General features: G+C 40.3%; 1 protein-coding gene across 1 annotated transcript; it reads left to right on the top strand.

Moving 5' to 3' along the window:
* Nucleotides 1-6,034: 6,034 nt before the first annotated feature.
* LOC146362232 (cyclin-dependent kinase 4 inhibitor B-like) lies at nucleotides 6,035-16,755 on the top strand. The gene is made up of 4 exons (XM_084920916.1): nucleotides 6,035-6,194; nucleotides 8,902-9,082; nucleotides 9,166-9,334; nucleotides 16,129-16,755. The coding sequence occupies exons 1-4, from the start codon at nucleotides 6,072-6,074 to the stop codon at nucleotides 16,130-16,132; spliced, it is 477 nt and encodes a 158-aa protein (XP_084777042.1). The 5' UTR covers nucleotides 6,035-6,071; the 3' UTR covers nucleotides 16,133-16,755.

Below are 16,755 nucleotides of genomic sequence, written 5' to 3'. Positions count from 1 at the left end.
AGCTTTTGTTTTATTGTTCTTCATTTTGTCATCTCTATTATGTGTTTTATTCTATTGTTAAGTGTCCTTGGACTCAAGGTGCTTTTTAAAGGTGCTTTTTAAATAAAATCTATTATTATTATCATAATTATTATTATTATTATTATTATTATTATTATTATTATTATTATTATTATTATTATTACTTAAGTTATTTCTTTATTAAGCAGATCCGGCAGTAATCAGACCAGCAAACATGATATTTACGTCAAGTTTATGCCATTTAAAACAACGGTGTAAAAGCAAAATGTACACATCAGGCAGCTGGTTTGCCAGTTTGAAGAGACCGTAATGCTAATTTCACAAGTGCAATGCTTTACTTGTATAATAAGTTTATGCTTTTTATCTATTTAATTATTTTGTGTTCTTTGCTTACTTTTTGTTATTCAGACATCATTGTCACAGTTCTGGCTTTGTTTGCGTTTTTTCAGGCTGCAGGTGGCTTACTGTATACCTGACATATAGATATTGTGAAAAGACTCCATGGAGTTGGGCCCATAAACAGGCCCAAACATGACATCAACAAAATATCTACACACAGTGTTACAGCCCTTGGCCGGCTGTGTACTTTTTTTGTGCTCTGTCTTTAAGTCTCTGCAGGTCCCTGATTGGAGAAGCTGACGGCGGCTGATTGGTCCAGCAGTTGTGCTGGTATTTGGATGATTTCAGTCTGTTTTGCTTGCTAGCAGCTTGATTTACTTCCTTATTTTAGGGCTTTGTGTTAGAGGCTGAGGCCTCCTCACATGTACTCTTCAAATATCCATCAGCTTCGATAATGTCATCATTATACTAAATTAAATCCAGTGGCTGCTGGAGGCCCAGGATCGTCCTGCAGCCACTAGGCCCAGGATCGTCCTGCAGCTAGTAGGCCCAGGCTCCTCCAGCAGCCACTAGGCCCAGGCTCCTCCAGCAGCCACTAGGCCCAGGCTCCTCCAGCAAGGCACCAACAAGTAAACCAACAGTGACTTCAACGGGCCATCACAAGGTAACACCAATCTCACCATTTTCAAAATGCCGCCTAAAAAAGCAAACCTAGGAGTTGAAGAGGAGTTGGAGGAGATTATTGCCTAATTTCATGTCTGATGAACTGAGCAAAGTGGCTAAACAACAAGGTATGCTACATGACCTAATGGATGAGATAAAACAACTAAAAAACTTGATAAAGGAGAAGGACAAGAAAATAGACAACTTGGAACGACGAAATGAGGACCTTGAACAATACACAAGAATGGATCACTTAGTCATAAGTGGACTAGAGACGCAACACCGACCCTACGCCAGAGTAACAGCTGGCGGAGGTAAAGACGTTTGAAGATGCCTCGGTAGAGGAGCTGCAAACGCTTGAACAGCAAGTGATAAAATTCCTTCAAACGAAGAATGTAAGTATTCAGAGCCATCATATTGCCGCATGCCACACGCTCCCCAGAAAAGACAGTAAAACAAAGCCAGAAATTATTCTTCGGTTTGTGAGTCGCAAAACAAAGATTGAGTTACTGAAACAGGGAAAGAAGCTAAAAGGGACTGGTGTGTATTTAAATGAACATTTAACGAAAAAGACTGCTGAAATTGCAAGACAGGCACGCAGCCTGAGAAAACAAAATAAGATACAAGCGACCTGGACGAGAAACTGCAAAGTAATGATAAGACTAAATGGCACTCCCGAAGAAGCGAAACTTAGAGCAATATAAATAATCAGGAATCTGCTTTGGAATCTATTGGAAAAGTGACGATTGGATAATGAACAATGGGTATGGAAAGTGTTTCTGGCCTTATTGTCATGGTCCGGGTGAGTACGGGGTTTTTCCACTCCGCTGGGCTCCACCTTCAGGCAGAGACTCCAATCAGCTTCCACACCTGGTTCCAATCAAGTCACCAGCATATAAGACCAGCATTCACAACAGACCTCTGCCAGATCTTCTGCTAACTCACGTTAGTGCTAGGCCGCCAAGCCCTTGCGAGAGCCCTTAACTACTGCTTTTCTCCTCACCGTGTTTTCTTTGTCATAGGACCCACCTGGCAGTCGCACTTCCCAACCTAAACTACTCACATCTCCGCCTGGACGCTGGTTCTGTCATCTGGTTGCTTCCTTTCCATCATTGGACTACACCTGCCTGCCTCCCTGCCAAGTCCCTCCCTCCAAGTATATTCTGGATCCTCTCTGGACACTCCTCACCCGGAACCCCTTGGACACCCCCTCCTCGCATGACACTTTAACCTGCAACATGTAAGCCCTAACCACCATAGTCTAATCCTTCAGCTGTGATTCACTAGACTGCCACTGACTACTTGTCTCCTCTCATTATAGTGACTGCGTACCTCCATCCAAGCCGCTGCCCCTTTTTCCATTCCCAGGATCCATCCATGAAATCTAGCACCTAGTCATAGCACTCAGAGTTTCATGTTCATAGTTTGGCCTCACAGTTCTCAGTTCATAGCTTCCACAGTTCATAGCATTCTCCGTTCATATCATTCATAGTTTCCTGCTTTGTAAGTTAACTAGGCACTGTAAATAAAGCACTGTGTTCACGCCCGTTTTGCCTCCCTCTGTGTCTGCATTTGAGTCCACACCCACAGCCTGGCCCTCTCGGCCCCAACACTTATGGCTCAAAAAAACAATGGAAAAAACAACAACAAAAAACACATACATGACAAGTTTGGACACAGATTATAGGTTTCCATTCAGAGATATTGAAGAGGAAGAATTTGATTATGAAAAGGACTGTGAAGGTGGTTATTTTGCCACACACGCTGAGAAAACGCACTTCAAAACGTTTAACTATGCAGAGCACAACATGCATGACCCTGAAAGTAACACTGACCCAGATAACCACTTCTACAAGAACAACAATAATACTTGTGAGTACTATACAGACGACCAATTCAATATGAATATTAAAATGGAAAATGCATTGTCGGTCATACATTTCAATAGTAGAAGCCTATATAAAAAAAACAAAAACAAAAATTACAGAATGTTTAAGTAAGTTAAAGTTTAATATAATTGCAATATCAGAAACATGGCTCAATAATGAGAAAGCTAGTGAAATGGAAATGGAAGGATATGAATTATTTACAATGAACAGGGTGAATAAAAAAGGAGGCGGTGTTGCTTTATATGTAGATAAAGTTTTGAAATGTAGTCTGACTGAATGTATGTCAAGCACCATAGATAATGTATTGGAATGTGTTACTATTGAAATCCATGTTGAAAAAGCTAGCAATATAATTATAAGTGGCATATATAGGACACCAGGATCATGCCTTGACACATTCAATGAAAAACTTGCTGCTATGTTTAGCAACCTAAACATGCATGTCCCAGAGTAAAGCCTGCAAATAATGAACTTACCACTAAATCCCAGTTCATGAGCTCTAACAGAGTGATTGCCTCTGGAGGATTGTCGATTCCAGTGCAAGCCTGTGAGAAGAAAGCAAAACAAAAGATGAACTGCAAGTTTTATTACTTTTATTTATTGCAACGACACCTTGGAAACACAAATGTGCAAAATAGGCTAAAAATTTGTGTCACTTATAGTATCAAAGGATTATCATACCAAAAAGTGGCCCAGAATAAACTAGGTGCATCTGTAGCTTTAATTATATTTTAGTTTTATCTACCTGAAGGCTAAAGGAAGTCATGTGAGATGTCCCTTCTTTGGAGAAAAAAACATTAAAGGTAACTGAAGCTTTAAATCTAAAATCTTAGCATTTTTTTTCTTTCCTTGTAAGAGACCCAATAAGGGAATGTGCATCGAGGCTAGAGGGAAGGTTGTAAATGCTCTGCTTAACTATGTGGCAGGGAGCAAATTAACAGTTGTATCCCCTGCTCATAAGAATGACCCCAAAGAACATTTTCAAGTACTTGGGAATGACTTTAATGGAAAGAAGGAGACGCTGTAATATGTACAATAATTTATAATATTTAGCTTGTCAACAGCAAAATGTACACATCAGGCAGCTGGTTTGCCAGTTTGAAGAGACCGTAATGCTAATTTGACAAGTACAATGCTTTACTCGTATAATACGTTTATGCTTTCTGTGAAATTTGCTCAAACACACTCACCGGCCACTTCATTAGGTACATCTGCTCAACCTCTCCTTCAGTCAAGAATCTAATGGCATCTCACACTCCGAGCATTTATCCATGTACACATGGCCAGGTTGGGCCACGATGACCTGCTGACGTCTGAGCATCAGAATGAGGAAGAAAGGTGATTAAAGTCACTTTGAACGCGTCGTGATTGTTGGTGCCAGACGGGCTGGTCTGAGTATTTCAAAAGCTGCTGATCCGCTGGGATTCCCCTCAGAAACACCCATCTCTGGAATTTACAGAGACTAGTCCAAAAAAAGAAAATATCCACTGTGCGTGAATTCTCTGCGTGAAAAGTCCGCAATAACTGTCCCACCAAATGAGGTGACCGTAGATGCGCATCTTGTTACAGGAGAGGGCGGCAAAGAAAAAGAAACTAAAAGCACGCAGGCCGTGACGTGACAAAAAAGAAATAGAGCTCTTGCTCCGCATCTGTAATGTCATAATAAAAGGCGCGCATCGTCTGCGCCAGCGCGTCGACGCTTCAAAACATTCACATGGACAATGAATGAAGGCACCACCATCATTACCGTGTTATGAAGTTCCGTTAACCGTCCCGCCTATGAGCCGATGAGGAACCGTCGAATCAGGCCGTCTCCTCCTCTTTGGAAAGAACCTCTGTCGTTGATGTTCACGAGCTCTGGATTCATCCGAGAGGCTTTTTTAAACTGAGAGGAGGCTCGCCTCACGGTGACTGCGCGATGTTTCTAACGAAAGTCATCCCCGTGTCTCGCTCCCTCTTTCATCCTGTAACAGGTTAAAAAACGGAAATACAAACTCGAATTACTTTTGAAAACGAGCGGGAACTGCCAGTAAATGCATCACATGCTTGAAATCACGCGTGGAGGCGACATTTTATTTTTTCTTTCTTTTCTTTTCTTTTCCTTTTTTTTTTTTTTTGGCTGTTTTTCGGGGGATTTTCAGCTCGAGTCGTTTGGAAAATGTGATGCCACGCACTGAACAGCAGGAGGAAGGTGTGCTACGGTTTTAATCTCATTTAACGTAAGTTTTTATATTTATCTATTTAATTATTTTGTGTTTTTGCTTACTTTTTGTTATTCAGACATCATTGTCACAGTTCTGGCTTTGGTTCCGTTTTTTCAGGCTGCAGGTGGCTTACTGTATCCCTGACATATAGATATTGTGAAAAGGCTCCATGCAGCTTTTTCCATAAACAGGCCCAAACATCACATCAATAAAATGTCTGCACGCAGGAAAATCAGCAGGGGAGCAGGAAAAAGAGGCAAAACCTGTAATATTATTTTCTTTGAATATTCTAATTATGACCTACATGGAGTATATCAGTATCTCGGGAAGGGTGGGAGAGGCATCATATATTTTGCTGCTGGACAAGCATAACATGCTCAAGTAGAAGCTTTAAACATGTAATCAGTGTTGATTTTGACACACAGTAGAGCTGGAGATTTATTGCACATCTTGTTTTTGATGAGTGACCCCGAAACTGATTCTACTGAATTTTAAAAATATATCATTAGGTGCCCAGTCCTTATGTAACATACATGATGCATGTAATCTAAAACTGTCTACATTGTTTTATTTGCTTTGCTTTTGTCTGTCTGTTTGTTTGTTGGCTATTCTTTTAGAACTGCAAACACAAAACTAAGAAAAGACATGACTGAAGAAAGAGATTTGAGAAATTACCGACTGCTCACTAAAATATTTGAAGTGAAAACCAAAAAAGAAGCAAATATATTACCCTCTAACTAATTCTCAACAGGCTAGCTTACTGCCTTAACAATGATTTTTCAGTAACAGCTCCAGCTGCACAGTCAAGGATGATGTAAGGGTGGGAGGGACATGTTTCAGATTTCTCTGTATTTGGCCAGTCCACCATCCTGGATTATTTCAGTCTTCAACACAGCCTGCTGAAAATTGTAGGTGATAAGTTTGCTTCGTATTGCGTTTTAAAGGGACACCTGATATGAGTCTCTCTGACCAGCTCTGCAATGCCTGTGCAACTGGAAATCTATTAGAAATCATAACTTTACTGGAAAATGGAGCTGATGTAAATATTAAAAATGTGTTTAATAGGACTGCAATACAGGTAAGTAATAAAAACCTTTTGAACTGGCTTTTTTCCGAAGTGATTTTAAACATATTTGGACGATTTCAGTCTGTTTTTCTTGCTAGCAGCTTGATTTACTTCCTTGTTTTAGTGCTTTGTGTTAGAGGCTGAGGCCTCCTCACATGTACTCTTCAAATATCCACCAGCTTCGATAATGTCATCATTATACTGAATACAATCGTCTCAGATCGATGTAAATATTTTTTGAAGTGCAGAAATCTGTATGTGGCAGTTCTAAGTTTGGACTCTCCAAAATAGATTTAAGTGTAGTGAAAAAGATGAACAGTTTACCAAAAGTCTAAAAAGCTGAAATTCATGATTTACTATCAGATTTGAATACATTTATAGATTAATATAAATACATATGTGTGCATGAGTGTGTTTTATGGAGTAATAAGATGTTCTGTTATCACTTCCTTAGTTTCACAGTTGTGCTTTCACAGTACAGCTTTTACTTGCGTATCTTGTCCTCTGTTGCATCTTCCTCCTCTTGTCTGTCATTTTTTCTTGGTGTAGTATTTCTATTTTTATTCTATGTGCAGTTGGTGTGGAGAGCCCCCCATTATGTTGTACATGTACAATATGAATAAAAGCCTATTCTGTTCTGTTCTTATATACTATTTATTTATTTAAACACCAATACGCTAATGCAGATGTCTGTCAGATCAAAAATCAACAGAATTCTACAAACGCATCCATTTACACAGAGAGGATGGTACTTTGCATTTGCTGCTTCTACGTTTATCTGAAGAAAAGGCAAAAAAGAAAAAAAAGACAGTGTCAGACTGCATGTCAGGTTATATCAGGTTAAACTGTCACCCTCCTTACTGCTAGTGGCCTCAATCTAGACAGAGGAGGGCTGCTATATCCTGAGCTGCCTGCTGTAGTCCTCTTTATTTCTCTTCAGATAAACTTTCCTTTCTCCTGGTATTGTACTTTAGTTATCAAATGCAAAATCAATACCACACGTGACAATTAAGTATCAGTATTACAATAATCCATATTGCATACACATGTGAATATATATATATTTTTTTTTTTGATTGATTGATTGAAATACGTTTTAATAATCCTCCATCTATCCATCTACCTCCTTCATCCTTCCTCACTTTAGCGAGGGCGCCTCCAGATAAATAATACCAATACAAATATTGGGTATCGCTACATGTCAATGGAAGATTGTACTTAGTAGTCAGTATAAGCTTTTAATGATATAAGTGTACATGTGATAGAATACTGCATGATGACCTTTTTATTACTTAGAACTGATTGTTCTTTATAAAACTTGTTCTGATATTTTTATCTGAATCTTCCCACAGCGATAGTAAGAAGCTGAACAAGCAGTTCTGAGCTCTTACCAGGAAAAAGGGCTGCTTCCCACATTCTAACACACACACACAAACACACAATCACATACGCACATGCTCACGTATCAACATTCCACTGAACAAATGTATTCATTATTGTATTACTTTTCTTGTGTATAAATAAAGACAAGTGCAAGAACAGAGCGTGCACATCACAGGGCCCCCACTTTGGTGTGAGCGCTCTGCCCTGCAAGTAAAAACTGCAGCGTGTGTGTTTCTACTCTCTGACTCTAAGCTGAAGAAGTGTCTTTAGAATAAATCTCTTGACACTGCAAAAACAGAATTTTATGCTCTTGTCAAATATAAGTTACTAGAAAAATATAGAAAAAAATGAAAAAAAAACAACAACAATTCGATGCTTAGTTAATTTCCTGCTATTAAAGATGATATCACTGAAAAAGTACATTTGAAAACCAAACAAGATTTTGAAATCCATAAATATCTATTTTAATTGCTTGATTGATTGATTAAATTTAATTCTTCCAGGATGGAGTTACCTTTAAGAGCAAACCTGTTCAGAAAGGCAAAGAATCATATGCAGCAGTTTGACCAGAAGGCCTGTTTTTAGCGGAGGTAGCGAAGACATTTAAGTGGGAACTCCAGTCTCATGAAAATGAACCAACGGGCTGCTGTCAGTGCTTGTTAGGCCTGTGCGCAGCGAACCAAAAGTCCGTCAGCCCAACGTGAAAAATGCCCGGTTTGCCAGATTATCAGCCCGTGCCCTGCTTGGATCTGATTTTAAACGTGCTTTTTTGTTTGTTTGTTTTTGCTCGTGCACTGTCTGCGTGTCACACGAGGTTTAGTATGAACGATCATATTGGGTGCAGGCCTGCAGCTGAACGGTCCACTCAGAGAGGAAGCTCCTCCTCGTTGACCGCTCATCCAACATATCGTGTGCTCGCGAGTTCATAATTATGCATAGTAATTTTTGGAAATTCATACATGCTGACATGTACGAGTCCAGACGAACTGGTGAAGACGTTTTTCACCTATCTGTATGACGCAGTCCTTACCTGTCTGCCACCAATAGAAACAGGTCCGCTGATGCTGCTCCAATGGCAGGCGCAGATTTTCCCTGTGACGACAAGAAACGTCAGGAGGAGAGGCGGGGCCTATGCGGGGCCAATGAATTAATAGCAATACACTTATTGAGCATTAAATGCATTAAATTGGGATTTGGTGTCATGGGATCAATTTAATATTTAAATATAAAAATGATAATCGCCAGGCACACCCTGGGCAGCTCCTTAAAGCTTCTTCTTCTCCTAAATTATCTCCCGCATCCATTCTCTCTCTCCCTCCATGCTGTGTGTGTGCAGGTAGTGAAGTTGGGGGACTCCCGGGTCATTGAGACTCTGCTGCAAGCGGGGGCAAATCCAAATGTGCCAGATCCCTCCTGCGGTCTCACCGTGACCCACGATGCCGCTCGTGAAGGATTCGTGGATTCTGTGCGCGTGCTGCTAAAATATGGGGCCGACGTTAACATCGCAGATGAAAGAGGTACGGAATTAAATGATTTGATTTACTTCTGTTTTGTTTTCTTCTCGCACCTGGTTTTTATTGACCTATAACTCCATATGAAGGTAACCTTCCGCTGCACCTGGCCGCCAGTAAGGGTCACCTGGAGGTTGTCAGGCTGCTCATTGGATACACCGAGAATCGCGGCGTACGCAACAATGACGGACTCATCGCCGAGCAGCTCGCGCGCGGCAATGGTCACACGGACACAGCCACGTTCATCCAAAACCATCAGTGAGTGGACCAAACTGCACCTTACACGAGAAGAGTTTCTGCTCCCAAAATAATATGGGAGGGATTTTTCCTGAGCCCAGTTAAGTCAAAAACACAAAATAAAGGAACAAAACAAAAGGTTTAGTAAAGTGTGTGTGTGTGTGTGTGTGTGTGTGTGTGTGTGTGTGATGTTTAGCAATAAAGAGCCATGTAAAAGATGAAGGCTAATTATTTTACATGTCAGTACAGTGGTTTGTGCTCTGAATATTTTATAGCTTTGTGAGTTTTAAGGCTTCAGGCGTGACAGTTTGTTTTTTCTTGTTCTGTTAGTTTTTGTAATTCTGACCTTATTGGTTTAATTATGAATGACCTAAAATGACATTAGTGGACAAATTCCAGCTGCTGGAGCATAACAGTGACATGTAAAAATTATGTCATGTCAATAACACACATAATGGTCTTAATTTTTTTTTCATCTTTTCAACACTAAAAGATACATATTGTCTCTCTGAAAAATAAAAAATAAAATAACGATAAAAGTCAAATAAAATTCAGTTAAATTTAATAATAAATAACACAGGGATAAGTGGTCGTGGATAGAGTGAAACTATTGTTTCTATCAGCTTACATATAGATTTAATAATAATAATAATAATAATAATAATAATAATAATAATAATGGATTGCATTTATGCTGAAGCACTATAATCTTTCATTTGTTTCTAGAACCTTTGTGAAACTAAATGAGCAGATTACTGTCTGTGGCCACAACATGTGCTGTGTATTTGAGTCATCTTACTTTGCTATTTCATTAACAATTGAAATCAAATTTGTATTCTGTTTTTCTTTAATATTTAGCCATAAGATTTACACCACAGAGAGTAGTGCAAGGAGCAATTTTATACTTATTAAACCAGTATGCACCTTTACAGGCTACACAATGAATCTAAGGATATAGAAGCTGCTTTAAATTCTAAACATCGTCATAAACTGCTATGCTCATAGATTAATACAGGCAAAGATGTCAAAGCTTTCAGACCAGCCTCAGGAGCTGATGCAAACAGATATATGGGGTACTTTCCAAAGTCACACAACTTACCACAATAGCTACAGAAAGCACCGAGTTACTGTTAACCAAACAATCAACGTAAGCTTGAGCTTGGCCTGATTTTACATGTTAATAGTCAAACCGTTAAAATCTGTCAATAGACTCTGAGGAAACACACTGAGCTTTCTGAGGCCCGTCCATTGTGTGCCAGAAAACAGCGTTTCTGAATGTAAAGGAAACATAATGCTGCTGTCACCTTTTCTATGACATTAAAGTATTATTTTCCAGTTCACAGATTGAACTGGTTTGTTTGTTTCTTGTGTTTCCTCAGCGAGGCTTTGAACTCTAATAAAGCGCCTCTTTTTGATACTCAGCTCGAAACATTTAACCGAAAGTGAAACTTAAAATCTTTCGTGCGCATTAACATAATAAAGGCGCGCGCTCCTGTTTTCATTTAGTTTGAAATTAACCGACCGTCTTGTTGTTCAATTTTTCATACCGTGTTCTTCTCATTTCTTAACGCATTTTTTTTCTTTTTCCGGTTTCTGAGGCATAAACACAGAGCTTAGAACCGGCTGATTTTTCGGGCCAGTTTCTTATAAATAGCACCACAGTCATGGTCGACAGCAGACTGTAAGGCCAACAGGCAGGGGGGCATTGGCTCGTCTCATTTTGCTGTTCCAGAAACGCGCGTAATTACAACAACAATATGCGCGCGCGCACGCCACAGATTAATGTAGCCACAGTTATGAGAGTGCAAACATATCTGTTAGATCGCAGATGAGACTAAAAGTTGGAATAATTGTATTTAGGCGCAGGTATGATCACCCAAACTAAAAACTAGCCGCACATGAACGACGATGAATGACTGGTTTTAGGTTTCAGAGAGACGTGAGGGGTGCTTCCCAAAGTCTGAGCTGCACAGTCATGTTGGTCACCGCGATCGCTGCAGAAGAACTAAACTGCTGTGAAGCAAATAATTACACCGAGCTTGGAATCACCTGCCGGTGATACGGCTGTTTTTAGTTCTTCATAACCAGAATTTGAATTAATGTAACTTGCATTTGAAGTGTATCAGCTGAGGGGCACGGCCTGAGCTCACAAGCTTTTTATGTCAATTCATTTCTAGAGCAGTTCATGCGCACTCGCCGCATCTTCTTTAGCTTTTTTTTTCTTCTCTCAAACAGGACCGGGCAGCTGAACCTGCAGCAGAGCGAGCGCGATTTATTTTAACTTCACCTCAGGTGTCTGCAACCACAAAGTTCCCGATATACATGGGTTTTTTGTGTGTTGTTTTTGTTGTTTTTATACACCCGGGGCTTAGCCCTAAAGCAGGGGTGTCAAACCCAAATGCACAGGGGGCCAAAACTCAAGGCACACTTTAGGTCGCGGGCCAAACAAGATAAACATTTATTGAACACACTAAAACAATGTTTTTTAAACATAAATATGAATAAAAACAGACAGGAATATTATTCCAGAATAAATAAACTTAAAAAAAACTTTTAATATTTTGCTCTTCATAAAAATATATCCTGTCAAAATTATGCAAGTTAGAAATCTGAACATGCTGCCAAACACCCCAGAAAAAAATAAATGAAAACATACACAAGGTTGGAGCCGCATGTAGACGGAGCTGGGCATTGCTTCAGGAATGGAACTAATAAACTGTGCGGGCCATTCAGGGTTGTACTTTGCCTCGAGTTTACCACTACACTGCAGTTCCATCTGAATCTGCACAGGTGCAGTTTCCACGTAAATGGGTTGCGAAGCAGCTCGAAATTCTCTTTTTGTGCTTTAAAGTAGTGATGGGATTTCCAGCTCTTTTTAGAGATCCGGCTCTTTCGCCTCGACTCACTAAAAAGAACCGGCTCTTTCGGCTTCCAACCGGCTCTTCAGGTTGTTTTGTTGCTTTAATTAATTTATTATTAACAACAATATAAAATTATGCACAAAAGGAATCACTAATGTAAAAAAGAAGTTGTTTTATTTATATATGTTTATATATAAATATATGCGGTGGCCCCTAGAGACAAAACACGTACAAACTCCAAAACACATTTCTAGAGTTAACTGAACTTCCAAAACAGAGCAGATCACTTAAATTACACAATTGAAAGCATGTGTGTATTGTTTGTGTATTTATACACAAGGACTCATATATATTCAAATAATTAAAAACAAATGTTCATTTACCTGTTGCTACCACACACCAAATCCAGTCGTTGGTACTTGCTGGCTTGTGTAGCCACTAGGTAACAAAAGCTCAACACTGCGCCCAGCATCCTGGAGCACTTCTGTTGTGTTTTGTACGTGTTTTGAAGTTTTTACGTGTTTTGGAGTTTGTACGTGCTTTGTCTCTAGGGGCCACCGTAAATATACTTTTATTTATTCACTCCACATAAAATGTAATAAATAAATCATATAATACAAAAACCAACTAGTCACATTTCAACTTTTAACTATTTAAATTTTTAGCTTTTTCCTTTTAAACAAATTTAAAGTGAAACAACACAAAACACTGCAAACCACAACACAATTAAATATAAATTAAAATATGAAAACAAAAAGAAGATGCACATTCTCTGTCATATGGGCCTGCATGAATAAACTTTCTGAATTCTTTATCATCTGCAACTGAAAATAGTTGTGGATGATTACTATACCTTTCTAATGTGACGTTGTTGTCCCTGGCTCTCTTTCTCTCTCTCTCCCTCCTGCTCTGTTCCTGTGCTACTGCGAGTGTAACTACCGCCCCTCCCTCCTCATCCCAGAGCAAGCACAAGGCTTGCGTGCGGAGTGAAGCGGGAAAAAAGTGCGAGAGAAAGGGTGAGATAAAGAAAAAAACAAACACGGCTCGCCATAAGCAGCCGGCTTGCGTCGTTCACATCAAAGATCCGGCTCTAAGAGCCATTTCGTTTGCAACTGACACATCACTACTTCAAAGTCCCCAAAGCGCCGCAAACTCAGTGCGCAGTGCGCTCAGTTTATCAGCAAAGTCCGCTGACTTGGTTCAACATTAATCGGCAACAGGGAAAGTGAGGCAGGTTGCACTGGTGCATTTGTGACAGCTTCACTTGAAATGCCTTCACCGCATCATACATGCCATATGTATGCCGTCATTCACTTCCTACATCGTTCCCTCGCTCACCTGGAGACCGCTGGAAGCACTGTGAGAATCATGTTCTTTGATTTCTCCAGTGCCTTCAACACTATTCTTCCCTCGGTTCTAAAGGACAAGCTGGTGAACTCTGGAGTGGACCATCACCTCACTACCTGGATTTTGGAATACCTCACCGACCGACCACAGTATGTGAGGACTCAGGGCTGTGTGTCGGACAGGGTCGTCTGCAGTACGGGGGCCCCACAGGGAACGGTTCTGGCTCCGTTCCTCTTCACCATCTACACTGCAGACTTCTCCCACAATTCCACCCAGTGCTTCCTGCAGAAGTTCTCTGATGACTCTGCAATAGTCGGCCTCATCACTGATGGGGACGACAAGGAGTACAGAGGACTGACCCAAGACTTTGTGGACTGGTGCCAGCTGAACTACCTCCAGATCAACACTAGTAAAACCAAGGAGCTGGTGGTAGACTTCTGCAGGCACAAGCATCCTCCACTGCAACCACTGAACATCCAAGGTATGGACATTGAGACTGTGGACAGCTACAGGTACCTTGGTGTTCATCTGAACAACAGACTGGACTGGACTCATAACTCAGACGCCCTCTACAGGAAAGGGCAGAGCAGGCTGTACCTGCTGCAGAGACTCAGGTCGTTTGGAGTGGAGGGCCCACTCCTGAAGACCTTCTATGACTCTGTGGTGGCTTCTGCTATCTTTTATGGTGTGGTCTGCTGGGGCGGCAGCATCTCTGCCGGGGACAGGAAGAGACTGAACAGGCTGATCCGAAGGGCCAGCTCTGTTCTAGGATGCCCTCTGGACCCAGTGGAGGTGGTGAGTGACAGGAGAATGGTGGCTAAGCTGTCATCCCTGTTGGACAACATCTCCCACCCCATGCAGCAGACTGTGACAGCACTGAGCAGCTCCTTCAGTGGGAGACTGCGGCACCCACGGTGTGGGACGGAGAGATTTCGCAGGTCTTTCCTCCCCACTGCTGTCAGACTCCACAATAAAGACTTTAACTGATCAAACACACACATCCACACATGTGCAATAACACTAAGTGCAATAATCTTTTCTGTCATCGTTGTATTTTTACTCAGTTGTATATAGCATTTGTATTCTATTTTTATCTTATTGTATATTTATTTTATTTTATTCTACTGTATATAGTATTTTATTCTATTCTGTACAGTTGTGTACTGTATTTATTCTTATTGTATCCTAATTTTTGCCTCATAACTTTTGCACTGTCCACTTCCTGCTGTGACAAAACAAATTTCCCACGTGTGGGACTAATAAAGGTTATCTTATCTTATCTTATCTTATCCATGAACTGACAGGTTTCCTTGCTGAGCTCAAAAACTCGATTGAGAACTTTTATCCCAACTCAGCCAGCGGACCTCTGTATGATAAGGAATGTCGGCAAACTCTGAATCTATTTCCCACATAAAAGACTGAAACTGACGGTGATTTAAACCTTTAGCTCAGATAAAATTTGCGGTTTGCTACGGTGATAATTACATGCTCCTAACCCCTGATTTGTCTATCTCCTCTGCTACCAACGCAATTAAACTTGCTTTCACAACAGCTTCACTTTGTGATTTTGCTCTGGTGACAAACGTCTGCTGAAATGTCAGATTCTTCTTTAGTTCTTCTACTTTCTGTTGCTTCTGCTCTGCATTTAGGTTTTTCAGCTTATCCTGATGTTTTGTGTCGTAGTGCCGTCTTAAATTCCTTAATTACAGCCACATTAGCTCCACTAATAAGACACATGGGTTTACCAGCATGTCTGTAAACATATATTCAGTCTCCCACTGGCGCTGAAAGGCTCTGCTTTCAGAATCAACTTTTCTCTCCACCATTGTGAGTGGCTAGCTTCGCAATAACAGAAGTTTGACTTGATTGAGCGGGAATGTTCCCAGTTAGCCTAGCGTTCAGCAGGGAGGCTGCAGCGCTGCATTATGGGATCTGTAGTTTGTGTGTTATTAGCACCTGGCCATCACTGGGCCATGCATAACAATAATACGTTTGACACATGTGCCCACATGTTGAAGATTTATTAGGCTGTGTTTTGAGTTTTGTTCGAAAAAGAATAATATATATATATCACATATGCAGGACACCGTAAACTAGTTTTTTAATTAAGGAGCAAGGCAGAACAAAATCAGGGCTGTATCAAGACACGAGGACTAAACCCCAATTCAACCAGACCCAGAACTGATCTGGAATTAAAACAGGACTACAACAGTTCAAAATCAGGACTATTTAGGACTTAATCAAGACAGAACCAGAAAACTAGATGATAGTAGCACTGAAAATCATCATAGACCTGCACGACACTGACAACACCTCTTTATTGTGGTAACGTGAGACTCTATCTTCAAGGCTTGAGTTTTGCTTTTTCTTTTGCTTCGGGACAAACAGAGGTTTCAATGTCAGTTAAAATTTATCCCAGGGTTAAAATCAAATTTGCGCTGATGCCTCGTGGAGCTGACGACACAGTGAAAATGTTTAACTTTTATAGACTGTAAAACACATTGTAGTTCCACTTATTTTATAATTTTGTCAGGTCTAATTTTAGTTAGTATGCATGAATGCAGAGGTTAAATATGTGACATGAACTTTCACATTTTTCTCCCACAGGTAAGAGGAAAGATGCGATTAAGAGAGCCTGGAATCTGTTTGGAAAGCAACTTCTTCTTCTGATCTTTTGTTTCCCGGACTTTTTTCCCGGACATTGAACACGTCTATACGTTAAAAAAATAAAAAAATTAGCGCTACAAAAACTTGAGAACAAAAATCTGGGATTTATATTCACAGTCTGGTGGAAAGAATACTTAGCAACACTTGCTTACTAAATGAGAGAATGTGACTCTTTCATATGGTTATTGAAAAACTGTGAAACTGAGTGCATAAAAGAGTTTTTCATTGTTATCTTTATGCATTTACCAAACTAATACCTTACATACTGTGAAACATTGCTTTCACATTCACCATTAGGTGCATCTACACACTTCCAACACAATCACATAAACATTAACTTCTTTTTGATGCTGCATTTTGTTTGGTGGTGTTATGTTCTGGTCATCAATGAAAGCTCTCAGAAAACGCCTGGCACCTTTGTGTCTGGGCTAACATTTATCTAAAGCTTCAAAGTTAGTACAAAGTTATGTTGTACCAAACAGCAAGCATCAAAGTGTATCATCTCATTGTAACCTAAGAACGGTCTTCTGTTTTTTGTGCACGCAAATAAATCACACGTGAAATTTT

Source organism: Perissodus microlepis, chromosome 23 (assembly GCF_051167445.1).
Source record: "Perissodus microlepis isolate ML-2025 ecotype Zambia chromosome 23, ASM5116744v1, whole genome shotgun sequence".
NCBI lineage: Eukaryota > Metazoa > Chordata > Actinopteri > Cichliformes > Cichlidae > Perissodus > Perissodus microlepis.
This window is presented reverse-complemented; position numbering and strand designations above follow the sequence as displayed.